General features: G+C 40.0%; 1 protein-coding gene across 13 annotated transcripts in view; it reads right to left on the bottom strand.

Moving 5' to 3' along the window:
• Positions 1 to 1,048: 1,048 nt before the first annotated feature.
• GPATCH8 (G-patch domain containing 8) overlaps positions 1,049 to 27,388 on the bottom strand; it is a 94,091-nt gene continuing 67,751 nt past the window's right edge. For 9 of the 13 annotated variants that reach the window (XM_040245133.1, XM_040245137.1, XM_040245135.1 and 6 more), the window contains 3 exons: positions 23,582 to 23,725; positions 10,266 to 10,396; positions 1,049 to 7,186 (listed from right to left, as the gene is read on the bottom strand). In XM_040245133.1, coding sequence (XP_040101067.1) covers positions 3,286 to 7,186; positions 10,266 to 10,396; positions 23,582 to 23,725 — 4,176 coding nt within the window. In that variant the 3' untranslated portion in view covers positions 1,049 to 3,285. Of the gene's footprint in view, positions 7,187 to 10,265; positions 10,397 to 11,556; positions 13,500 to 20,861; positions 20,899 to 23,581; positions 23,726 to 27,388 lie in introns of those variants that run through there. The other 4 variants (XM_040245143.1, XM_040245145.1, XM_040245144.1 and 1 more) reach the window with 3 other exon arrangements.

The raw sequence follows: 27,388 nt of genomic DNA, 5'->3' as shown, positions 1-27,388 counted from the left end.
AATCAGGCAGCCACACAGACCTTCACACGGAGGATCTCTACAGGTCAGTCTGCCTCTTTGCTGACACCTTGCCTGCTCAGAACACCATTTGCTTTTTTGGCTGTGCCACAAGACTTGAGGGATCTTAGTTCCCTGACTAGGGACTGAACCCAAGCCATGGTGGTGAAAATGCAGTCCTAACCACCAGACCACCAGAGAATTTCCACTTTTCATTTTCTAACATCTTTTACTTGGGGGCGGGGATTTTGCTATTTTAGAGAAATAGGAAGATCTGAGCATCCAACCCAAAGTTCAAGTTGAATAGCTTCTCTTTTGTCAAGGGGAGAATACAACTGTGAAAGAGTAGGAAAATAGAAATAGACATTGTACCGTTCCTTCTTGAAAGGCTGAAGAAGAGAGGAAAACTAATTCATCCCTACAGCACTATGGTAAGCATTTGATGCACAATTTCCCCTGCCTTTTGCATACAGAAGAGTAGACAGAGAATTTTATCTCAGTAACAATTAGCACATCCTTTCTTTTACCAGGTAGCTCTCTAGCACTGTACTCATAGTAAAGGGTTGAATAACTCAGGACTGGTACTGGAGAACTCAGGACTCTGGCGGGTAAGGCCAGGCAGGTGACTCATCTCATTGCCCTTAAGTCCACTCAAAAGCCCCCAAATTGGGATTTCCCTGGTAGTCGTGATTAAGATTCTGTGCTTCCACTGTAGGGGGCACAGGTCAGGGAACAAAGATCCTGCATGCCATCCAATGCAGCCAAAAAGGAAAAAATAATAACCACCTGGGAGAGTTGGTGGAAAGGAGATATACATTCCAAGACATCTACCTAAGACTGATAAAAACTTAACCATCACTTCTGCCCACAACATAACCTTTCACCTCTACTTGCACAGGGTGAGCTTTGAGAAGCACAATCTAAACATCATAAACAGCTGGTTCATAAAAATCTATCTTTTGACCACTTCATACAAGATGTTATTTGTGACCCATAACTCCATCCCTTCCCCACTGAGTGGATGGGGCAACAATCACGACAGACTCTAAAGTTTCCACAAATCATTGGTTTATTAGAAAGTTCCTTTCCCTAATTTTACAGCGTATATATCTCTATCATATGTGATAAAGTTAAATACAATCTGTTATGCTTGTAAGTAAGGATAGATTATTTTGTTTTTCCTTTTAGTTTTAAAATCACTATTGTGGAAATTAAAGGAAACTGCCCCCAGGAAGGTAGAGAGGCAGCCAGAGTATGGCTCAATCTACAAGCTAATGGGAAGCAGCACAAAAATGTTAATACTGTATTATTTAAATATTTACATGGGCTGAAAGCAAAGAAAAATGAGTCCCTTCACTTCAAACAGATGATTTCATTTTCCAGTGCTATTTATCAAAAGTGATGCTTCTGAATCAGAGGAGGAGCACTGAACAGGTAGAAGGCTCAACAGAGTCTCCACTTGCCCAGCACTTGCTTGACGTGAACTCAAGGCCTTTCTGTCTTGCAAATTGAAGAAAGGCAGAACACAGAGCCCTTGCCCATGTACGTAGGGTTTTGTTTTTCCTGTCAGGTGACCACCCAACCAATTCTAGCCACAGGAGTAGGTAGGGAAATGCCCAACAAGGAAGTTCTAACTACATAAAAGAAGATGAGATCTACAAGATGAACACCTTTGGGTCACTGTATTAATTAGGACTGAGCCAGGTGAAAGGTAAGAGGAGGAAGAGGAATTCAGGTCGTACTTCCTCTGCTGTGTCATGGGAGAAAAGAAAAAAGGAATCTTTACTGCCTAAACTAAGCTGGGTAGAGGCATGGAAACTATGTAGCAAAAAAATCTGCAGAATCTAAAACTGTGCTCACCTCTCAATAAGAGGAGGAAGACCTTCCCAACTCTACCATGCTCCAGTCTACTTCCACTTCACAGTTTCCAGCCAACCCAAAAGGCACATTAAAAATTTTTGTCAGAGGGGGCTAAGTACTAGGAAGGCAAATGGACTGCCTGGGACAGGCACCCTGGAAACCCAGGAATCCTCCAGGACAATCACTTTGAATCTCACTGCTTCCAGAGAATAAAGCTCTTGAATCTCTCTCTCCTCCTCTGTGGGGCCCACCAGTTTCTCTGTATGAAACTGCAAACCACATAAGTGAGACTGTCAAAACTATTCCTCAACACCCCTAGCTGACTGCAGCCCGTTAGTTCAAAACTCCCAGTACTGGCGGCACCACTTACTGCAAATTATGTCTCAGCAAAAAAAAAAAAGTTAAGCAATGTTCCTCTTTTTAACATTTTTATGGTTCATAACTTCAAAAAATACATGAACTTGATAAAATATACATGCTTAGTCATTTTTGCATCTAGCAGAAAACAAATACTTTATTTTTTTGTTTTGTTTTCATTTGATAACCTTTAAAGTTTCTTAATTCAACTAGGGCAAACATATTTACACAAAGCCACCAGAACAAGGATCACTTAAAGAGCTGGATGTAAAAAATATTATTGCAGTATACTACAAATATGGAACCTTTTTTATATGAGCTACAAAAAGCAGCATTTACGTTTATAGAGTTCAGTGCAATTTTTTTACATTAAAAAAATCCTATAAATTAAGAAGGAAACATCAACATGACAGAAGAAAATACACCCTTCGGACACACGAGCTCCTCTCTGTTCCACAGCTTCTATTCATGATACGATCTTCTTTTCTGGGATATGCAGATGTCTCTTCTGGGATGAGGGACACAAGGACAACAGTGCCCAATGTGTGGCTCTGTTTGTGTGGGAAGTGGATCAGATGACAGCCTGAGTGGCATCTGGTTCCAGGTCAGACTCCCTTTCCACCTCACTCGGGATAAATAAGGTCACCAAGGTCAAAGACACTGAGAAGGCAGGACCGGATGGACAACCCGCCAGCCAGAGAGGAGGAAAATGTTTTAAAATTTATACACAGAAGTGCAGAGGATAAAAAGTAGAGGGAGGAGGAGAGTATCTAAACTCGACAGTTTGGGGATGTTGCTGAAGAGGGGTGGGTAAAACTTACGGGTGTTCCCTAGCCTAGAAACAGGAGAGGGAGGGACAAAACAGAAAAGGAAAAAGGGAAAAAAAATCCCTGATAGTAAACCCAAAGCAAACCTCAAATCTAAAACCACCCCTGCAAGCCAAAACTCAATTCTTTGGCTGTCAGACACTGCCCATTCCAGCTTCTACTTGCTGGTATTAATGGCTCGACACTCCAAAGGAAGATGCATGGGTCACCTTCCCTGGCCCTATCTGGGCTCCTATCCCCTAACTCATGTGCCATGGCTGGGGGGGTGCTGCAGGTCCTGACCTGAGAAGATGGGGTGAAGTAGTGGGTGAAGGTGGAGGGCAGTGGCAGCTGCTGCAGCAGGCCGGGGAGCCAGCAGGGTAGGGTAGAGGGCAGCGTGTGGAACAGGGTGGAAGGTGAAGGGCCCGGGATGGATGGCCGAGGCGGGAATGATGTGGATGGGGTGGCTAGCCAGAAAGGTGGCGGGATGACCAGGGATGATGGAGTGAGTGAGGTGGGACAAGGAGATGGGGGTCAGGTGGGGCTGGGGGATATGATGCACTTGGGCTAGTGGCTGGGGGTGAGGGTGGGGGTGAATGCCAATGGCGGCGGCAGCTGCTGCGGCATGATGCTGTAGGATGGCGTGCTGCACAGTTGTGATGGAGGTGGCAGAGGCCGTGGCAGGCTGCTGAATGTGGATAGGCTGCAAGGCTGGAGTGGCCGGGGCCAGGGCGGCCGAAGCGGGGAAGGCCTTCACCTGCTTGGCCAGAAGCTGCTGCTGGATGTGCTGCTGTGCGGCCTGCTGGAGCTTGCTGTACTTTTCCATCTCCTCGGGAGTGAAGGTGATGGGCTGGCTCTCCAGGGGGGCAAGGGATGCATCCTCGGCTCCATCAGCTGACTCAATACTGGGTTCCCCACTGGGCGGTGCATAACTGGGGAAGGGCTCGAGGTCTGATGCTATAGGCAGCAAGCTGGACTCCACAGGGCCTGGCTGACTGCTGCTATCCAGGGACTCAAGGGTGTCCCCGTCGCTGGGGTCAGGGAGGTAGTTATGGGAGATGGATGGGTCCCCAGGATAGCAGTCAGAGTGCACTGGGGTGCCTAGCGGAGCCACAGGGTGATCAGCAGTAGCTTCTTCAGACTTTGGCTCTTCTGGGGGTGGGTCTGATAAGGGGCCAGCTGTTTCCTCTGAGGGGAACTGATGTCCAAATGGGGCATCACTATTCCCTGGAGGCCCTTCCTCTGTCTCTGACTGTTCTTGCTCTTCTCCCCTTTCTAAGCCAGACTCTTCACATTTCTTGGCGTTGGGCTTTCGGGTAGCTGGGAGCTTCCCTATCAGAGGAAGGACAGGCTTGTTGCCAAGAGAGGGGGGGAGCTTGGGTCCAAAATAACCTTGTGGGGGGTCCTTGAGCTTGAGACCGGCTTTATTAGGGGTGGCCAGCACCTCTTCACTCACACTGGGTTTCCTCTCCACTTTCCTTGACTGAATCTTTTCCAATAGCAGCTTGGCGGTGACAGAGTTCTTGTCTTCAGGGCTGCAGTCACCTTCTGACCCTCTTCCTGTGCCAACGCTGCTGTTCTGGGAAGGTGGGCCTATTCCCTTACCATCATCTCCTCTGCTGTCTTCTTTCTTCTTCTCCCCAGGACCTTCTCCCCGGCCTGATCGGAAGTAGTGGGGAGACTGGGAGCGGTAAATTTTAGAGCGAATGAAGTCTCGACGACCAGAACGTCTCTCTTCAGGGCTCTCGTGCCCCCACGATCCCTTCCTGGAGCCAGATCTCTGTGAAGGGCTCCGGGTGCTGCGGCTGCGGTCCCGGCTATAGCTCCGACTCCGCTGCCAGCTGTGGGCTGTGGTGCTGCGGCTTCTCCTTTTGCTCCGGCTGCGACTACAGCTGCTGCTGCGGCTACGGCCCCTGGATCTTGAGCGCTCTCTGGTATGACTCCGAGATCGGCTTCGGGACTGGCTGCCACTGAGGCTATAGTCATCATCAGAAGATGAATATTTGTGCCGCTTGGACCGGTGCTTGGAGCTGGCGTAGTCTGAGTCATCAGAGTCGTGGGAGCGCTTGGAGTGCCTTCGTGACCGGTCACTATAGTCACTATAGCTGTCATCAGAATAACTGTGTTGTCTACTATAGCAGCTCTGGTCTGAAGAAGCATCTGAGCTACTGGAGTAAGAGCGCCGGGAGGAATGACGAGAGGAATGGTGCCGGCCAGACCGTGAGCGGCTTCGGGAATGCTCACTGCCCGACTCTTCCTCTTCCTCCTCCTCCTCCTCCTCACTGTACTGGGATGGAGACTTCTGGTGCAGCCGGCGTGATGACGCATCATCACTGTCCTCATCTCCACTACTGGGTCGACTTCGATGGCTGGATCGGCTGCTCCGTTTGGTGCCAGCTCTTCGCTGGCAGGATGACGTGGGAGGTTCACCCCTGTGTTTCCTCCCACCATGATCTTGGGCGCTCCCACTGCCTCCGCCTTCATCCTTCTTGCCACTGCTCCCTTCTTCAGCTGGAAGGGATCTCCGCTGCGAATCATCCTGGGCTCGCCGCCGTCTTCTTGGTGGTGCAGGGCTACCACTACCCGGGGGTTCTGGTTTGGGCCCCCGTTCAGAATCTGCTGGGGCTGATGATTTATTCTTTTTTCGTTTTCGCTTCTTGCGCTTCTTAGACTTCTCCCCAGATTCTGCCTTAGAGCTTTTCTCTTCTGGGTCAGCTCTGTGTTTCCGTTTATGTTTGCTGGATTTTTTGTGCTTCTTTTTCTTTTTGTGTCGGTGGGACTTCCCAGATCGTTCTTTCTTGCTAGGAAGGCTTCTCCCTGTGTCTTCTGTCTCTGATCCATGGCTACCCCCAGGCTCCTGCTTATTTAGACCGCTACAGGCAGCCCCTGAAGCAGGTGCATCAATTCTGCCTCCTGAAGAATGTTGAACATTCTCTTCCTCCTCCTGGCTTTTATGTAGCTCACTAGGATCAAGGCCTTGGAGATGGTCCTTTGAGGAGCCTCCTATGTCCTTTGGCTTTTCTGTCCCTTTTGCTCTGGCATCTTTGTTCCTTGAAAGCTTGAAGTCAAAATACAAAGGGTTACAACTGTACGAAATGGAGGGTTCTGCCTTTGTGAAAATTAACAGTTCTGATGGCCACTGGAGGGCAGTGCTTTCATCTTTGCTTAAAACGGGAAAGAAAGGACCGGTTAGATGTTTGGGTCCCTCCCGGCTTTCTCTCCCTGCTGGAGTAGCCTGAGAAGTTTCTTTAGGAGGGTCAGACTCACACATTTGGATCTCTGAATCCTTCTGACTCTGACTCTCTAAACTATGCTCACTTACATCCCCTCCTGAGGGCTTCTTTGTCTCAGCTTTGCTTCCAGGCTCTGAGGGCTCAGCCGCACTGGTTTCCATCTGCTGTTCGGAGACTTCACTAACTGTCTTTTCTGGTCCTTGGCTTGCTGTCACCTTAATGCAGCCTTTAGGCTTGGGAGAACTACTTTTTTTGCTGTCTAGGGCATTCTTTGGGTGTGTACTATTATCACCTTCCATTTGTTCACTGGCTCTCATAAAGAGAAGAAAAGGAAAATTAGGTTTTACTTTGCAGTGTGCTGGGGGGATGTAGTGGTAATACTCTGGCTCTGTAGCCCCAGCTCCTTCTTCTCGCTTCATTCTTTTTAACTTAGATAATGTTGAGGCAAGGGACCCTCCGTCCTGAGGGTCTTCATCCTCTTTTTTACCATCAAGATTACTGCTACCATCAGAATCTCCCACCTTCTGAAGTCCTTGGTCTGTACCCTTTTCATCAGCTTTTGTTCCATCATCAGAGGTCCCTTCCTCTGCGTGGTCCTTGAAAACTGATGCTATTGATTCGAGTTTGACAGGAGCCTTCTTGGCAAAGGAAAATGACACTCCCAATTTTTGCAGTGGGGTCCCCAGATTATTCTTAATGCCAAAGCTGATGCCTTGAGAGGCTGGCCCAGGAGCCTGTGCCAGTCCAGTGGTATTAGTGATCTGTACTGCAGTGAATGGGCCTCCTTTATCTGTGGAGAATTCAGAGCCCAGGCCACAAGTGGCAGTGGTACTTGTGCCACTGTTTGTTGCTGATTCTTCTTTCTCATCATCTCCACCTTCTTCATCTACAGCCACTGTGGTTGGTCTGAACATGGGACCACTTCCAGGTGCACTACACAATGGTTTAGAAAAATGAGAAACAAACAAAAAAACAGGTTTAGGGGTACATTTCACATTACATTATTTTTTTGGCCGTGCCATCAAGCATGCAGGATCTTAGTTCCCTGAGGAGGGATCAAACCCATGCTCCCTGCAATGGAGGCGCAGAGTCTTAACCACTGGGCCACCAGGGAAATCCCTCATACTTCTAAAACACGTTATCTCTTATGTTTGACCATTCATCACAGGCAGATCTTAAAGACAGTGAATACTGAATGGTGGTCCTTCCTCAGCCCTATGCTAACGAAAGGAACTTGCTCAGTAAGGTAAGGCAAAGTCTCATACTGCTAATCTACCAAGCTACATTCATAGGGATAGCCAGTTACTGCTGTTTCTTCCTAAGCTGTCTAAATACTGAGGTTTACCTCACAATTTGAATACACTATCATTACCATCTGGCATAGCCCACCTGTCTTGTATCTGCTCTCAATTTGTACTGTACCATCCTACCCATCAGTATGCTACCAAACATTGGCTGAAAATTTATTCCCAAAGGTTGCACAGTTCACCTTTGAATGATATGGGTTTGCAGGTTTGAAATACAAGGGCCCACATATACAGATTTTTAGTATATACATGTCACACAAGTTGCAGCTGACTGAATCAGCTGCAATCAAACATCAAATTGCATGTGGAACTGCAAATACAGAAGACTGACTATAAAGTTATACACAATATCTGATTGTGTAGGTGTATGAGTTTGTGTGGGGACTGGGGTCATCAGCACCCCTCACCTCCACATTGTTCAAGGATCAATGGTACTTTGTACAGCTAAAAAACAAAACAAAACAAAAACACAACCCTCAATTTCTTCTCTGCTTTCAAATTTCAATTTTTAAAAATATGCCTATTCCCTGAGTTGAACAGTCAGAAACCTCCACTGTGCTACGCTCTGATGGTCTGTGGTTAGGTTAGCATGTCTGTACAGAAATGAAGAGTCTGTGTCTATCATGGCACCATGTCCAAGCATCTGCTTTGGTTTTATGACACCTTCTGGGCACTACATACAACAATCATGATTCTACCAAGTACTTTCTCAGCTTTGAAAACAGAAACACCAAGAAGCCTCAGAGCCAGTGTTTTAAACTCCTGTCACATCTGAAATTTTTACAGTGTGGGTTATACAGGTATCTCTTAAGCCAAACTCAAGACCTGAAGACAATTATTTGGATGAAATCCTCTTAATCTAAACCCTAACTACTAGTTGTCCTAAACTCAGGGACCAAATATATTCAGATAATATGGTAACCCCTTTACTATCTGAACTCTTGTTATTGGAAGATGGAACCCACCAGATTGGGGTAGCAATCTGTGTCACTGTGTCACAAAATCCACCCCATGGCAAAGAAACCTTCAAACTGAAATAAAAAAGAATTTATTGTGACCTTCTGCTTAGTCTTTGTCATGCAACTCCAATATACTATGGGGTCATACATTACTCCTAGGATGATGAAATATACTTGATGGTGGATCAAAACCTTCTTCTGTCTTCCCAAAAGTTTACTTGGTCATCTTTTAACTGTTTATTTCTAAAACAGTAGTAATGCTGCACAGTGTGACTGAATAAATAAATAAAAACTAAAACTCACCAATGAAGAAAAACATGTATTAAAATATGTCTGGAACTAAAAAGTGGTCTGGTATATATTTTTTAAGGAAGTATCCTTACAACAAGTCCAAAAGGAATGTATTTATTATATAAAGAACTGCTACAGAAGGAATCAGAATCAGTTTATAGGCACTATAACTCAGTATTAGAGGTCATGGGTTAATTCTGTTTCAAAACTTACACTGTATGTGTTCTTCTCCTTCCTCCTTTCCCCAAAACACAAGAGAAGTTAATAAGTAAACAAGTACCCAAAAATCTAGAAAGGTCACGATCTCTGGCCTCAACTTTACTGTAAACTTTTAAAAGTCACATAGTTTTTCTTTCCACTGTAACCAGCTCCTCTTATTCCTGGCCAGCCATTAAAAACAAACAGAGGGACCTAAATCCTTCAGATTGAGGCACATACCCCATGAATTCTCAGATGCTTAAAGACTAGGTCCACCAAAGACTAGCTGCTTGGGAATGCAGCCCTAGGTGGGGCTAAGGGGGGCTAATTCCACCTAAGGCTAAATACCAGTCCCATACTTATCATCAAGAACCATGAAGGAACATTAAAAACAATACTCAAGAAGGCAGGAATCTGTAGAGAAATAAATAGAATTTCCTAGGCTTTATTGCTTAGTACTAACTCTACAGTACTTGGAAAGACAGTTAAAACACTTAAATCTGCTCCAGCAGAATACTGTAAGGTATGTGCTTTTCTACATAAGAACAATACCGGAGGCGAATTCCCTGGTGTGGTTAGGACTTGGCGCTTTCACTGCCGTGGCCGGGGTTCAATCCCTGGTTGGGAACTGAGATCCCTCAAGCAGAGAGGCAAGGAAAGATGGAAAATGGGAATAATTTACTGATTTGCATAATTTACTGATTTACTGAGGATCATCTATGTGCTAGGAATTCTTTTGTAAGCACTTTGATACAACAACTTAATGACTTCTCACAAGAACTGTAAGAATTAAGTTATTATTATCATTTCCATCTTACAGATAAGGAAACTGAGGCATAGAACGTAGATAAGGTCACACAGATCATAGGTTATGGCCTCAGGAGCATATATATATATATATATATATACTTTTTTTTTTTTTTTATTTGGCTGTGTTGGGTCTTAGTTGCAGCATGCAGGCTCAACTGCTCTGATCCATGTGGGATCTTAGTTCCCCTATCAGGGATCGAACCCACATCCCCTGCATTGCAAGGCAGATTCTTAACCACTAGACCATCAGGGAAGTTCCAGGAGTGCATATTTTTAATCAGTATATTATACTCCAAGTATAGAAATTCTTTTAGCTTGAAAGAAGGATCTATTTAAAATTTAACGATTATATGTCAATGACACCTTAATTTTTTAAAAAAAGGATTAAATTCTTAAACCTTAAAAATTATTAATTATTTTAAGCCCTCAGAAAGACAATGTCCTCACCATTCAGCTTGTTTTCTTTGCTCTGCCAACTCGTGAAGCCGCCGTAGGGCTTTCTCCTGTTTCTTCTCATCCTTGCGGGATCTTGAGGAGACATTCCGAGCAAACTCTCTCTGCTTGAGATCTTTCAATCTCTGAGGTTAACAAAAGAAAGGAACAGGGAGTGGGTAATTTAGAATAACTTGGGGATCCTGAAAGCAAGGCCTTCAGAATTTTTATCCATAATCAATGGTTTTAGCATAGTGTAGAATATACATTGTTGTACTCTCTTATGGTAATTGAAAACACAATGGCTGATTACTCTGGGTAGAGCACCTGGAGTATCTGCATTCCTAATTAGGACAGCATACCATTTGCTTTATTGGCCAAAATTAAGTAATTTCAGAAGCAACAAACAAATTTTAGAACACCAGGAGAAAAGAAAAGGGACTATTTAATCACCTGCTCTTTCAGGATGCAAAACTAGACAAATAGAATATGAGTTAAATTGTAATAACACAAGCCAAAGAGAACAGAAAGGGGTTAAGCCAGTACAGAAAATTACCCAGGTGTAAGATCTTAAAAAGCAATGTACAGCTTACATGGGAAGGTTATCTGAATCAGACTAACAAATAGAAAGCCTACTTTGCTTTCACCATAAAAAGGTGCTATTCTTTTCATCATGAACAGTTTTCCTGTGAATTAATCAAACCGTCTTCCAATGCTTGCATGTTCAGAGCTCACCAGTCTGACCACTTTCATCTGGTCAGTCTGCTGAAATTAGAAAGTAATAGGTGTGGCTTTTCATTCCTTCATGGCCCCAAGAGGAACAACCAGGGAATGAGATGGGAGAATAGATAAGCCAAAGAATTTATTACTTAAAATCCTGATGAAAGAATGGGTCTTTTATTCTCAGAAGATACTATACATAATTATCCTTAAAACAAAAACAACAACCAAAAAAAAAAACAACAGTGTTATGACACACTGATGACAAGAATCCAGACATATCTATCTGCAATGAAGACAGAACTAAAATTAGTTTCAACATACTAGATAATATAAAAGCAAACAAACCAAACCAAAACACATACATTATCCTATGCTTTTTACAACAGCATTGAGAAAAGGAATTTGACCCAATATAAAGTGGACATTGCTTTGTGGAAAGGCATGATGCTGAACAGACAGAGGAATTTTCTTATCTAATATTTATGAAATGTGTTTCGAGTATTTTTGAATTGGGAGAGGGAAAGGGTGGAAAGACACACACAGAAAAAGATATACAGCTAAAGACACTAGTAGAAAAACTCACTCTTGTGATCTGGGCTCCCAAATTAGAAGGATTTGCTTTCAATACATCAGCTGAAAATGTCACATCACCAAGAAAAAAAAAGTAAAAAACAAAACAAGAGTGGAAGAGAAAAAAAATAAAGCAAGCATTACTACACAAGCTCTCTTAGTGAATCTGCAAACTATTATACTGAACAATCAGGGACAAAGCCATCAACTCTAATAAAACGTTTGAGGAGAGGGAAGCACCTGCGCGAAACATGTATGTGTACATACACACAGACTGACACAGTAATAATCCCTTCCAGATAAATGGAACTGTCTCCATTCCTTTAGGAAAAATGGTTATAAAACTTTAGGAGAGACCACTGCGGTCTACAAGTAGTTAGTCTTATTTCATTTACCTTTATTTGGGGGATGTTCCAGTAACCGACAGCTGGCAAAATTGTTTTACTGAGGCTGGCTACTCAGAATTAAGCTTTTTATAAAAAAAACTTCAAGATGAAGGAGCAACTATTTTAAATAAACATGAATTCCAAATTCCTTCTTCCAAGGAGAATGGGGCACAGAGAGTCTATCAGGTCTACTGAATGTTTATTTTAGGCCACAAACCTAGCTTTTTTTCCTGACCGAAACACTTAACAGGCTCTCTGGCCAAGATTTAAATAAAATGTCATATTTCTTCTCATTTTTACTGTTTTTTCTCCAGCCACCTCATAGGCCTGGAAAAATCTCCCCATGCCCAGTCATTCCCTTCCCTCTTACACTTTTAGGAGTTATTTCCCAAACTATAGGACCCTGTCTAAAAGAATGAGCATTTTATCAAAGTCTTGAGTCTCCAGGCCAAATCAATGATTTCCAGTCATTCAGCAGCCACTTGGTACAAACTTGAAGTTGAAGGGACAGACTATTTCCACATCACCCTAAAGACATCTCATCTCAAATTCCCACCCACCACAATAATTAGAAGTAGGGAAGGAAGAAAATAGGATGATATCAATAAAACAAGTGCAAATCCCGATCCTATACAAGGTATAGGCAACACTCCTCTATCACCTCTATAAACTCTATGGTCAACTCTGGGGTTTTAAAAGGAGAATTGGGAACCCTAGAATTCTAACCCAAATCTTAAAGACAAGACTTAGCAACTTTCCCGAACCCAAAATGTGCATCTGAGGTCTCTCTTAGATAAATAAGGGTGTTCCGATGGTAAAAACGGATTCCTAAACCCAAGTCTCTTCTTTCTATTCAAGGTCAAACTGAATTCCCCTCACAAAGTTTCTACTGATCTCTACATAAGACAGGATTCTTTTTCTTTCTGAACTGTCTTACTAGCACTTTGTTACACCACTCACCTAGCAACCATCATTTTGTCTGACTACTTATTCCTGTCTTTCAGAAGGGCAGTATGTATAAAATTTCAGTTTCACCTCTCTGAATTCAAAATCCCTCATTAGAAAACAGGGCTATATAGCAATAGATTAACAAGATTAAATGTCAAAATAAATACATGTAAAGCACTTTTTATGTCTAAACTGTTCAATTCCGCCCCTTCCCCTGTATTTGGGGCAGGACCTTTGGCTTATCTTTATAATCAACCCTGCATTGTTAAGGAGCAGCACTAAACCCACAGACTGCATCTGGTAAGTGGCTGGTGAATAATTTGGGTAAACACTGGATCCTTGATTTTCAACAATTTCTTTTTGTTATCATCCGTAGGAAAGTTTGGTATGAAATATTTTCCTATATTTACTAGAGACATAGTCAAGTTAAATAACATAGTTTTCCTAGGTATTACTCTGATAATAGTAAGGAAGTCATTCTTTTTTTTTGTCTGGCCACACTGCTTGGCATGTAGAAGGTTGAGTTCCCCAGTCAGGGTTTGAATCCAGGCACTGGCAGTGAAAGTGCCGAGTCCTAACCACCGCATTGCCAGGGAATTCTCATAAATCTCATTCTTTAGAGAACCAAAAGGTCAGAATTTTAGCCCTTTAACTTCTGAACAGAATTGGACCAATGGCAAAAAAAAAAGGTATTGACCAGAAACTTCTCAATTTCCAATCTAAAAAGTAATTTTTTATAAAGGTATAAGACCCTAATTCGGAGTCAGTTTTCCGAAGTTGCTTATTTTATTTCAAAAGGCTACCAAGCTTGGCTCATTTGTCACTGAATATCCACATGAAATTCCCCCTGTGACCTGTACTTTTAATTTCCACTTGAATTCTGAGGGGGAACTCAACTTTAGATAACCTTTTCTAAACAAGAATAGAGGAGCAACATACCTGTCTGTCAAGGAAGACAGAGTTCCAGTAAGGAAACCAAAAAGTACAGATGTGTTATCAATCCAAAACTATTTTCAAAGGCTGAGCAAATTCCATACTGTACACACAAAGTCAAGTTAAAACCTTCAAACTAGCACACAGTCTAATCTGAATGGATCTAATTAATCGTTTAGGTGACTCCAAAGCTACTATGTCCTATATATTATCTCTGAAAATTATAAAGTATAATTTCTGAAGAAAATTGCTAATAAATTTACTTATTTATTGAACTATTAATGTTTATTAATATAAATTTAAGCCATATAACACAATTTTAGCTGGAAAATATTTGATTCAAAGGAAAGGAGACCAAACCCCATTCATAATGAAAGGGTTGGAAGATCCTGTTTTTCTAAAAAATCAACAACAAATGTCCAAAAAAGTATATACACTTGCGGCAGAGAACATAATTTCTCATTGATTTCAATCACATGGTAGCTGGCGTTTCCATTAAATTTCCCCAAAGACCAGTAGAGGGACGAACTTAACAAATAACCCAGCCCTTAAAAATATCCATCCACAGTTGGGCTAAAGACCACTTCAAATGTCAACGACATTTCCAGTTCTTAAAACTGGCTAAACAGCAGTGTCCTGGCAGAAAAATATCTGCTCCAGACACAAAATCCTATTCTACCTTTCAACTCTGAACAATTAAACCAAGGACATGAGAACGTGGTATATCTTACCAGTTTTCAGGGCAGGTGATAAACTTGCCCACATTATTACTAATGTGGAATGTCAACAGTAAGGAGTGGAGATGCACGTGGGCAGGAATGAATGAGCCACATACTCTATACACTGTTTTCCCTACCAACAAAAGATAGTGAGGACCTCAATCTAATAAAATACTTTTTATATCTTTTGATGCTACACTTCTCTCTTGAACCACAACCAAATTTTGATGCTAGAAGCTTATATTTGATTGAATATACTTCACTAGGAATAAATCTATTATCTTTCTCAAGTATTTAAAATCTATTATTGCACTTTAAAGAATAAAACCGTTATTTCCACGTGAAGAGAATTTCAGGCATTAGAAAACAGGCAGAGAGTATTTTCTATTGCCACTAAACATCCTATGTTCCAATATACATGCAATTCTAAAGAGAAACTGAATTCTATCTCTTTGGGGTCAGAAGATTATCTATGATTTCTTTCACCAGACAGCAATCCCTCTCTCCAAGGAGACAGACTGCTCTTAGTCTTCCTTCATAACTAACCCTCCAACACACACACCTTATCTATGGTACAGGAGACAGGCTCAATAAACATGTATCAACCTGGTTTCAGTTTTAAAATCAGTTGCTGGGAAAGGGAACATAAACACATACTTTCGTACGTTATTTGTTGGTTCATGAACAGAGATGGAAAATAGTGAGCAAAGAAGCAGTGGTTGTAACTCAATCCATTTTTTTTTGCCCAAACATAATCCAGCCTTTTTGAGCTTCAACTACTCCCTTTCCATTATGTCAACGATCCCACATACCCCTAAATCCATGGCTCTTCTCCCCACTGTTCCCAGCCTCTCTCCAATGACAGAACATTAATAAGGAATGTCTCTCCTCTCCCAAACTGGAGCAGTCATGCTGCAGTTACTTGGCCAATTCAAGATTCAGTGTGTGTCATGCCTCTGGATGAGCCAGTCCAGGAAATCACCGTGCAGTCAGGGAGGGAAAAGACCAGCAGAAAACACAGAGAGCCTCAGCAGTAAACCACTCAGGGAAAAAAGATTCGAGTTGAAAGGTTAAGGAAATCCAAGTTACTGGGCATTAGGTCTAAATTCTTCTTTTAGCATGTGCATATCAGTAAGTGATGAAAATGAGTTTTATTCAGTAACATAGAAACCCAAATGTTTTGTAACAGAAAACTAAAACTAATGCTGATTACAGATACTGAAAAAAATCAGAGGGGAAAGAGATAAGTATACATTTTTTGGGGGCTAAGTAATTCTAATTAGTCATTTATGACAATACTTAATTTGTGCACAATTACTCTGAAATACAATAACTTAATATCATTTGGTCAATGTCAAATTAATCTGTCATAAAATCATTGCATTATATTTATGTTCCAAAATTCAGCAAAAGCCATAAAAGTATGGTATTAATAGCATCACGTGTATACTGCTTTAAGGTATTTTCCACATATCCATACCTAAACACACACATATCTATGTACATGAAGTCACCATCATCACTACTAAAAGTTAACTTTGATAATGAAGTTTTAAAAAATAATTCTATTAATATGTATTTCATATATCATAAAATTCATCCATTTAAAGTGTAAAATTTAGTGGGTTTATTAGTACATTTTCAGAGTTGTACAACCAGTAGCACTAATTTTAGAATATTTCCATTATCCCTAAAGGAAAACCCAACCATTAGCATTCACTCCTCACTGTCCCCTGCTACCTAATGTGTAGAAACCTAAACTATATTCTCCATAGATTTGCTTATTCTAAACTTCTCATATAAACAAAATCATACAGTATAAGGTTTTTTTGTGACTGGCTTCTTCCACTTAGCATAATATTTTCAAGATTCATGCATGCTGTATTTATCAGTAAGTCATTCTATTTTATTGCTGAAGAGCAGTTCATTGTATGGCTGTGCCACATCTTGCATATCCATCACTTAATGGATATTTCAGTTGTTTCCTCTTTTTGGTCATGATGAATAGTGTTTCTGTAAACAAACCTGTACAAGTTTTCGTGTGGACGTATTTTTATTTCTCTTGAGTATATATCGGTCATATGGTAGCTTTATATTTAACATTCTGAGGAACTATCAACTGTTTTCCACAGGGGCTGCACCATTTTATAACCCCTCTAGCAGTGTAGAAAAGTTCTAATTTCTCCATATCTTCTCTAGCACTTACTGTATTTCTTTCATTTTGTCAACCTAAGTAGGTGTGAAATGGTATACCACTGTGGTTTTGGAGATAACAAGTTTTAAGAATAATGCTCAAAATTCTCTAAGCCAGGCTTCAGCAGTTGGAGAAGACTCTTGAGAGTCCCTTGGACTGCAAGGAGATCGAACCAGTCCATTCTGAAGGAGATCAACCCTGGGATTTCTTTGGAAGGAATGATGCTAAAGCTGAAGCTCCAGTACTTTGGCCACCTCATGCGAAGAGTTGACTCATTGGAAAAGACTCTGATGCTGGGAGGGACTGGGGGCAGGAGGAGAAGGGGACAACCGAGGATGAGATGGCTGGATGGCATCATGGACTCGATGGACATGAGTCTGAGTGAACTCCAGGAGACGGTGATGAACAGGGAGGCCTGGTGTGCTGCGATTCATGGGGTCGCAAAGAGTCGGACACGACTGAGCGACAGAACTGAACTGATGTAATCCTTGAGATCATATCTGAAAACAAAGATTTGCCCTCTATGTAAAATTTGAAGGAGCATAATTCAGAAGAGCTGCTTAGGCCCAAAGCAAATGAAAGAGCAACATCCTAGTTCAGAGTTCTCTTTTCAGTAATATTGTTCATAAACTTATCATTCCTGAAGTTGCTTTAACTTTTCAGACTACAACAGAACATACAGCCTCATATGCCAGAATCTCCCATGGTGCACCACTGTGATGAACGTATGTGTATAGGAGCAGAAAACCAGTTGAAAGCTACAGAATGTAAATAAGGCAGAATCACTTTTATTCACCTTGGAACTGAGTGCCAAAAGGAAGAAAAGAGTTAGAAATACATACTAACAGAATTAGAATACAGGGTTTACCAGCAACCTTAGCTCCGAAAAGGTCTGCTTAGGGTTACCCCTGATCACAAAAGCAGACAGCTTCCCTGAACAGACACAGAGTTTTCCAAGATTAACTATGCTGTGATAGCAGAGTTTAAGATGGAGTCTATTTTCAACAAAAGCAGAGGTGGTGGGTAAGATTTAACAGGTGAAAAGGCTCAAATCATGCTCAATTTTTGGGAGACTGGCCAAACGAAGTCATTCTTTTATTAACTAAAACAGTCCCAAAGAAAATGGCCTCCACAGCAATACAAAACACAACCGAACCTGAAATTTTCACTTCTCTGCTGTAGGTTATTAAAATACAGCTACAAAAAAAATAAATAAATAAAACACAATTACAATATGCTTAAGTTCTGGGATACATTCCTCTCTCAACACATTTGCTTTTGCTTCTCAGAGAAAAATCTCTTCAGAAGTGAACTGTGCTCTTTAAGTCAATATTTATAAAGCTTTGGCATTCATAAATACTTTATGATTTTCTTAACCTTTTTCACATTTTTACAATAATCAATTTATTATTTTTCTAATTTATAATTTTCTATCAACACTTCAAATATACAGCAGCTATGAAGTATCTTCATGGTAGCTAACCTTAGTGGTTTCACTTAGAATGATCTTTTTCTTTTTACTTTAGTCCGAGAATTATCTTTTCTTACCTTGCCTTTTTAGTTTTGTTTTTATTGATACTTTTCTGTGTCTCATCCACCATGATCCCTGTACTGAATATCCTAAGTTGCACTGAAAAAGGAATACAGTTACATTTCATCAAATCTGCATCTGGTCTTGCCAGAGGTTCAACTGGCTTTGGTGTGTTTACTGTCCTGATGTAGTAAGTGCCAAGCATAGAGGACTGAATGTATCTTGGCAAAAACTGGACCAGTAAGCAGTGAAATTTCAAGTGGAGAGTACACCAAACTTGAATGAAACCCATGTGAAGTCCAAAAATGATCATTCCTTCCATCACCAAACAATTTCTCAGAAAATACTTCAATTCAGAACCTATTTTATTTTTGAGAGATGAGGAAAACTCTGAACATTTCTGTTTTTTGGTACATATTACCAGGTGCTAGTTTTAACTAAGAGCAAGCAAGCTGTCAGAAAGTCAACAGTTTAGAAAAGTTAATTTAAATCATGTAGTAGTTATAGATTCTACTCTGTACAGTTCAGAATAGAGAAGTCACTAATACCTGTTACAGGCTTAAACGGTTTAGTAATTTAGTTCAGTCATTTACAAAGTTCAGGAAACCATTATTTTTACAGCTAAAACAGACCTTGGTATTTCTTTTTTTAAAAAAAAGTAGAAGAGTACAGGGGTTTTCATACTGAAGCTATCTTAGCAGGAAGAGGAGGCAGGCTGAAAGCATTCTTTACTCTGATGGAGATACTGATTCTTTGAACAAGTTCAAGGAATTTCTCAAGGTTGCTTTACAGTACCAGACTTTGATAACTGGATCGTACTACCACATGGTTTTGAAACTGCAAGGAAGTTATACCAACACTAACTAAGCAGGAACAAGCAGGCATCTTTTCAATGTGCTACTCTCCTAGCAGCAACTACAACCTGTGGAAGCTTGTGTAAAGAGGAAGGAAAGGTATAGGCCTGGGTCACAAACTCAGAAGTTTATAAAGGGATTTGCCAGGTAACATAGTAAGTTACACAGGTTGGTGTAAGAGAGAAGATGAAGCGGAAATCATATATAATTGGAGAAGGAGCACATGCGTTTCTAAAGAGAAGGTAGTAAGCTTTCAGCTTTAGCCAACTGTTATGTTGATTATGTAGGCCCAATGTTCTCAGAAGCTTCAATTTTTCAAGGTAAGTCAAAACCTGAATTATGTAACATCTCATTTTAAAAAGTTGGGAATCGACTGAAATTAAAGGAGAAAAAACTACCACTAGAAATAACAGACAAAACACAGTTGATCCTTGAATAACATGGGTTTGAATTGTGCAGATCCACTGATATGTGGATTTTTTTCAATAGTAAATACTACAGTACAATAATAAATACTACAGGACTACAGATCTGGGGTTGTTTGAATCCACAGATATGGAACCATCGATAGGGAGAGAAATCTGATATGAAGGGCCAACAACAAATCATACTCAGATTTTCGACTGCATGGAGGGTTGGCACCCCTAACCTCATGTTGTTCAAGGGTCAATTGTGCATGCACCTAGGGGAATTTGTGATCGTTAGTTTATGTACTGGAAGCTAGTGAGGAGGGCCCCTTAGTGGCACAAATAAAATAAAAGAGTAAGACTGGAAGAATCTTGAATGAGTAACAAGGCACTAAGAAAGCAAAACTAAAACACATCAGTGTTAAAATAATGCACTGACCACTGTGCTGCTACAAATTTACCTCTGGGAAAGAGACTATTCTGTGGAGTTTGGAATTTAAATCTTGCAAGGCTAAAGAAAATGGTTTCCACTGTATATCCGTTAGCAGATATGTGCTTTTAAAAACTATGTGAAATAAAAAGGCACAGAGATAGAGATGGATAAATGTATTGCTTCACAGTCAACTTTAACTTTTATAACTAAGCCAACAAAGGTAGAAGATGAATACTAACGTTTATTGAACACTCAGGCATATGACACTAACTTATATAAAAATGAATCACAGAATGGATTGCCTCTTAAGAAAAGGAAGGCTAACCCTTGGAGATCTCAAAATGTACAAAATTATCACTATTGTGTTAAACTGCTAAAAACAGCCAAAATGTCTAATTAGGATTTTCATCTCTGAAAATCAAGCTGGGTCTTAATACTTGCCTATTAATGACTCTCTTCACAAGATATCTTAGAAAACTGAGAAAAACTAGTGAATAGTGAGATGTACATAGCACCAAGGAGGTGGGGAGGATTAAAAAAAATCTTGAAGGTGACCCAATAGATCCTTTTTGAGACACTGTGTATGTGTGCACGCAACTGTAGCCCACAAGGCTCATCTGCTCATGGGATTCTCCAGGCAAGAATACTGGAGTGGATAGCCATTCTTCTGCAGAGGATCTTCCCAACCCAAGGATCAAACCGGTGTCTCTTATGTCTCCTGCATTGGCAGGCAGGTTCTTTACCACTAGCGATTATTTGTGCTTAATAAAGATAAGGGCGTATTCAGGATCCTACCTATACTAGGAAGTTTACCACTAACATAATAAGATTATTTCTCTGGAAAGTTTTAATGGTGAAACTTTGACAGAAGATGCAAACTAGGGGTTACTAATATAGGGTTGAAAGTACTTACCTATTATCTCAGATTCATAATAATCCTGTGTGCCTGCCTGGAAGACAAGACAGGGTGTCTTTATGATTTTAGAGCATAAATTTGGAAAATGGTAGGTCCATTTGTATGGTAAGTTCATGTCCCTCAAAGAGGAATGAAAAATAGGACCTATCTCCTCCTCTTAGGAGTTATTTAGCTGTTTTGTACCAAGGTCAATTAAAGTCTCCTTAGAAATCCTAAAGGCAGGAAAAAGTAAAACTATAATAACAGACTTAGACTGCATCTGTTCTTTGTTTTATACCTAAGATGGGCTTTTGATCAAGATGAAGAAATCAACTTACATGCATTCATTAGTCATACCAGCTGAAGATTTTTTTTGCCAGACCAGGAATCACAGATATATTCTATATTAATGGATAAGGTAATTCAATATAAGAAATCCTTAATTTTTTACTTTCATTTTGATGATACTCTAAAACAGAGTAATACAAGAATATATCTGAGATCATTGAGATGAGAACAGTATAAATGTTTACAACATAACTGGGGGCTTAAAATGACAGAAACTGGTCTGTATCAAACAAAGGCCACACAGTATCATGAGTACTTGAAAGTTTTTCAATAGTTCTAAGAGAACAGAGTTTCTCAACCTCAGCACTACTAATCAATATTCTGGGCCAGGTAATTCTTTGTTCCAAGGAGCTTTTCTGTGAACTGTAGGATTTTAGCAGCATCCTTAGTCTCTATTTACTAGGTACCATTAGCACCATCTCTCTAGTTGTGATAATCAAAGATGTCTCCAGATATTGCCAAGTGTCCCCTGGGAGACAAAATCTCCCCAGGTGAAGAATCAGAATAGAAAAGTGGTGAAGAGAACTGAGTCCACACAAGGTACACAAGAGAATAAATATGTGAAATTCAAGTGAACCAGAGCCATAATAATTTTACTACTCTCAAACTGAGAGTACCATCACTAAAAATCATCATCCATCACTTTAATTGTTGTCAATGCGAATTTTATTAGTTTTGTAGTTATCTCAGATTTAATTTGCCAATCTGTTTTGCTCTGACAGAATTTTTTCCTATTATAAAGCAACTCAACACATGATTCAAGTTTGAATCATACTTCCTCATTCATTTTTTTCTAAGAAAGGGAAGTCAAGAAACTTATCAACTAGAAATGTAATCTTTCTTAATGTTCTTTTGGTGTCTAAAGTTTCTTCTGGAGTCTTAATTTTTTTAAAAAAATTTTATTTTATGTTGGAGTATAGTTAATTTGTAATGCATTAGTTTTAAGTAAACAGCAAAATTATTTAGTTACACATATACATGTAACTATTCTTTTAATTTATAAAATACAATTCTTAAAGAAATTTCTTGAAGAAATTCTCATGAGCCCAAAATGGTAGACATATATTTAGATGCTAAATGTCTTTAACTCCAGAAAATGAAACAAAAACAAAAAACTCCCAAATTTGACTTACACACACACAGCAAAAAGCTGAGAAAAGATTTGGATGCAATAAATTGGATGCAACAGTCACTGTTACATTTGTCTTTCTTGACATATGATTCTTTGAAATAGTAAGGTAATTGCTAATATATCTTGTCCATATACATGCTCTCTAGTTTTCTCTTCCTCAAATCAAGCAGAGCTGACAATATATTAAAACAATGTCTAAAGTCACATATAAAGTTGAAAAGTTGTCTTCAATACAATTCTATTAATGAAAGATTCTTAAATCTTAAACTGGTTAGGTATGGTTAACTATGGAAAAGATTGCTGCAAAAAAGTGGAAGACCACAACTGGCTTATAAACTATTCCTATGCTAGTAAAAGAAAACTTGGTTAAAGCTTGCCTTTTATGTGCACTGAAATGGTTGATTGAAGATGAAGCAAAGATTAGAAAAACAGTTCAAAATGTCCAGCTTATAAGAGCATTTCAGCAATGCTCATAAATCTTACAAATTTATCAAATACAACCACTGTGCCCCCAAAGACCTGGCAAGTTCTGCTAAAGTCATCTACGATCAAATGTCTCAAAATTGTCCTACAGGTTTAAGGATTCATTTCCTCCTTCTAAAATCTCCCAAGGGAATTACTGCCACCTTCTTTATGCTGGTAACTAGTTAGGAATAATTTACTTTTCTAAATCAATGAAGAAGAAAGAAAAAAAAGGCCATAAAGAAGGTGTAATTTGTTTTTCAGCAAGCTCTTCAACATGCAGCATCAGAATTTTTTGTTAAAGTTAAAATAGCATCTAACTTTATTTCTCTTTTCAAGATTTATCTATCTTCCAAGGTACACGAAGTAACAAAATGACTTACTGATAGGAAATACCCAACACAGCATGAATTCTTAGATAACAGAAGATGAAATGACCAAGGCCTGAGATAACTGTTCAAAGTTTAACAAGTTCAGGAACAGGGAGAACTGGAAAAAAGCTCCCAATGATCCTTAGCTGAATTATCAAATTAATACAAATTTAGAAACCATTCAGAGCCAAAAATTTTATGCACGAAGCTCACAATTCTTCACTCTACAATCTTAGAAGGATGAGGTCTATGTCAGGACTTCTGCCACTGAAAAAAAAATCAAGTCAGTCAGATGACCGCAGATAAAGACAGGCAGATACAAGAAACCATGGTCAACAAGTTTTGGGGAGTATACTCATAAAGTTTAATATTTATAACAACAAATAAAGTATCTTTTTCTTTTTTAGAAATTAACTATTCCTCACCTGCTTGTGTGCATGATCATAGGAGTTGATATGGTTGTCAAATTCCTGGTGTTTCTGATACTGCTTATCACAGAGTTCACAGTAAAAGTTGGCTCTAAGGTCTTCCAATGCTTTGGCAATGGCCTTCTCTTTGTCAACATAATCCTACAGGAACCACAAAGAAAAAAAAACAAAAAAACAAAAAAAATGAACTTGGCAAATGTTATAAAAAAGTAGTCTTACTGGAAGAGAGAAAAAGGGCTTTTCATAACATTTAATGGTACCAGTTAAAGTCAGATAGAACACAAGTAGCAATTTGGTGGGGTAATTAGTGTGTGGTTATACTAAGAGCTATCTTCAAAAAAACAAAAGTCGAAAGAACTTAAATTTCACCCTCGCTTTTGGCAGTCTGGTGGACTAGATACTGTGGCATCCCCTATTCCTATCCTTGGCTAAAAGCCCCTCAACCAACCAGACATTATAAAACACAATTTTCATTGTATTGCAGGAACCATAGAAAGAAAAGTAAATCCCAAAACGGGCAATCAAAGAAGAAAAAAAAACCCACAAAATTTAAAAATCAGCTATGATCTGAAACAGAAATTAGAGCTGTGATAAGCTAGGGCTCGCCTTAGGACATATAGGTGACAATGGTGCTTGAGGTTTGAGCAAGGTGGTGCAGCTAAACCTGAGAAGCCTAACAAGGAAAAGAACCTGGAAGTGGGCTGGAAATTTCAGCATCTCTGGGTCTTGGCAGAAGGGATAAAAAATGTTCTAAGAAAGCATCCTCAATTTTGGTCCCAAATTTTTCCCTAGATTAGGATCAGCAAAATAGGAGTTATAATCAAAGATTAGTACACACATAAAAGGAAATAAATCTATCACAAGCAAGAGTCACAAAAAATAAGCAACAGATTTAAGCCTCCAAGAACTCAGATTTTGGAATATTCTATTATAGAATATAAAGTAACTATAAAATGTTTAAAATATAAAATGGAGTTACAAATATGAGCAAACAAAACACTTTTATAAAAAACAAAACCAAAAAATTCTGCAAATTGCAGAAAGAACCAAATGAGATTTTTACAACTAAAAAACCTAATTGCAAAAATTTTTTAAATGTATTAACTATTTAGGGGATAGGTTAAAAGACAGTCAAGAAACAGCTCAAAATAGATATAGCAGGGATGGTGAAAATGTTCTGGAATTAGACTGCAGCAGTATCTGCATGACCTTGTGGAATATACTAAAAACCACTGAACTGTACAATTTAAAAGGATGAGTTTCATGGTAGGTGAATTATATCTCAACTGACATAATGGCTGAAAATTTTTCGGAAGTGATAAGACAGGATTTCACAGGTACACAAAGCACAAGATAAACCACACAGGTTAAATAAAAAATAAGCACCTAATACATGCTAGTGAAACGGTTAGTTATGGGATTAAAGACAACGAAATCATAAAACTACCCAGAAAAAAATTAAGGATCACCCATAATCAGACTGATAGCAGATTCAAAAGCAATTAAAAAAGATAGAAAATACTATGCTTCAGTGTGAGAGAAAACATTTTCAATTGTATACCAAAAGAAAATTTTTTTAGAAATGATCAAGTAAAGGCATTTCTACATAAAAAGAGAATTTACCAAGAGATTCATTAAAAAGGACCTTCCTAGAGCAGAATTTTTGAAATCATAGATTGTGACCCACTAGTGGGTCATGACACTGATTTAGCAGACTGTAACTTCACTTTCACGCATTGGAGAAGGAAATGGCAACCCACTCCAGTGTTATTGCTTGGAGAATCCCAGGGACGGGGGAGCCTGGTAAGCTGCCGTCTATGGGGTCGTACAGAGTCGGACACAACTGAAGCGACTTAGCAGCAGCAGCAACAATTACAAATATGATGCTGTGGAAGTGCTGCACTCAATATGCTAAAAAATTTGGAAAACTCAGCAGTGGCCACAGGACTGGAAAAGGTCAGTTTTCATCCTAATCCCAAAGAAAGGCAACGCCAAAGAATGTTCAAGCTATCGCACAATTGCACTCATCTCACACATACCACTGAAGCGACTTAGCAGCAGCAGCACATACTAATAAAGTAATGCTCAAAATTCTCCAAGTCAGACTTCAACAGTATGTGAACCATGACCTTCCAGATGTTCAAGTTGGATTTAGAAAAGGCAGAGGAACCAGAGATCAAATTGCCAACATCCATTGGATCATCAAAAAAGCAAGGGAGTTCCAGAAAAACATCTACTTTTATTGACTATGCCAAAGCCTTTGACTGTGTGCATCACAACAAACTGTAGAAAATTCTTAAAGAGATGGGAATACCAGACCACCTGACCTGCCTCTTGAGAAATCTGTATGCAGGTCAAGAAGCAACAGTTAGAACTGGACGTGGAACAACAGACTGATCCCAAATTGGGAAAGGAGTACGTCAAGGCTGTATAATGCCACCCTGCTTATTTAACTTATATGTAGAGTACATTATGAGAAATGCTGGGCTGGATGAAGCACAAGCTGCAATCAAGATTCTGGGAGAAATATCAATAACCTCAGATATGCAGATGACACCACCCTTAAAGAGCCTCTTGATGAAAGTGAAAGAGGAGAGTGAAAAAGTTGGCTTAAAACTCAAAATTCAGAAAAGTAAGATTATGGTATCTGGTCCCATCATTTCTTGGCAAACAGATGGGGAGACAATGGAAACAGTGACAGACTTCATTTTCTCGGGCTCAAAATCACTACAGATGTCGACTGCAGCCATGAAATTAAAAGATGCTTGCTCCTTGGAAGAAAAGCTATGACCAACCTAGACAGCATATTAAAAAGCAGAGACATTACTATGCAAACAAAAGTCCATCTAGTCAAAGCTATGGTTTTTCCAGTAGTCACGTTGAGAGTTGGACTATACAGAAAGCTGAGTGCTGAAGAATTGATGCTTTTGAGCTGTGGTGTTGGAGAAGACTCTTGAGAATCCCTCGGACTGCAAGGAGATCCAACCAGTCCATCCGAAAGGAACTCAGCCCTGAATGTTCTTTGGAAGGACTGATGTTGAAGCTGAAACTCCAATACTTTGGCCACCTGATACAAAGAACTGACTCATTGGAAAAGACCCTGATGGTGGGATGGAAAAGACCCTGATGGTGGGAAAGATTGAAGGCGGGAGGAAAAGGAACGACAGAGGATGAGATGGTTGGATGGCATCACTGACTCAATGGACATGAGTTTGAGCAAGCTCTGGGAGTTGCTGATGGACAGGGAAGCCTGGCGTGCTGCAGTCCATGGGGTCGCAAAGAGTTGGGATACAACTGAGTGACTGAACTGAACTTTAGACTTTGTTAAATTAAGCATTAAGTGAAGTCACTCAGTTGTGTCCGACTCTTTGCGACCCCGTGGACTGTAGCCCACCAGGCTCCTCCGACCATAGGATTCTCTGGGCAAGAATACTGGACTGGGTTGCCATTTTCTTCTCCAGGGGATCTTCCTGACCCAGGGATTGAACCCAGGTCTCCCGCATTGTGGGCAGAGGCTTTAACCTCTGAGCCACCAGGGAAGCCTTTGTATTAAAATTTCAAAGATTATTATTAGAAGAGAGAGAGGAGAGTGAAAAAGTTGGCTTAAAGCTCAACATTCAGAAAACGAAGATCATGGCATCCAGTCCCCATCACTTCATGGCAAATAGATGGAGAAACAGTGGAAACAGTGGCAGACTTTATTTTCTTGGGCTCCAAAATCACTGCAGATGGTGACTGCAGCCATGAAATTAAAAGATGCTTACTCCTTGGAAGAAAAGTTATGACCAACCTAGACAGAGGATG

The sequence above is a fragment of the Oryx dammah genome, unplaced genomic scaffold (genome assembly GCF_014754425.2).
Source record: "Oryx dammah isolate SB20612 unplaced genomic scaffold, SCBI_Odam_1.1 HiC_scaffold_8, whole genome shotgun sequence".
NCBI classification, from domain to species: Eukaryota; Metazoa; Chordata; class Mammalia; order Artiodactyla; family Bovidae; genus Oryx; species Oryx dammah.
Note: the sequence above shows the minus strand (reverse complement) of the source record. Positions and strands in the feature narration are given on the sequence as shown.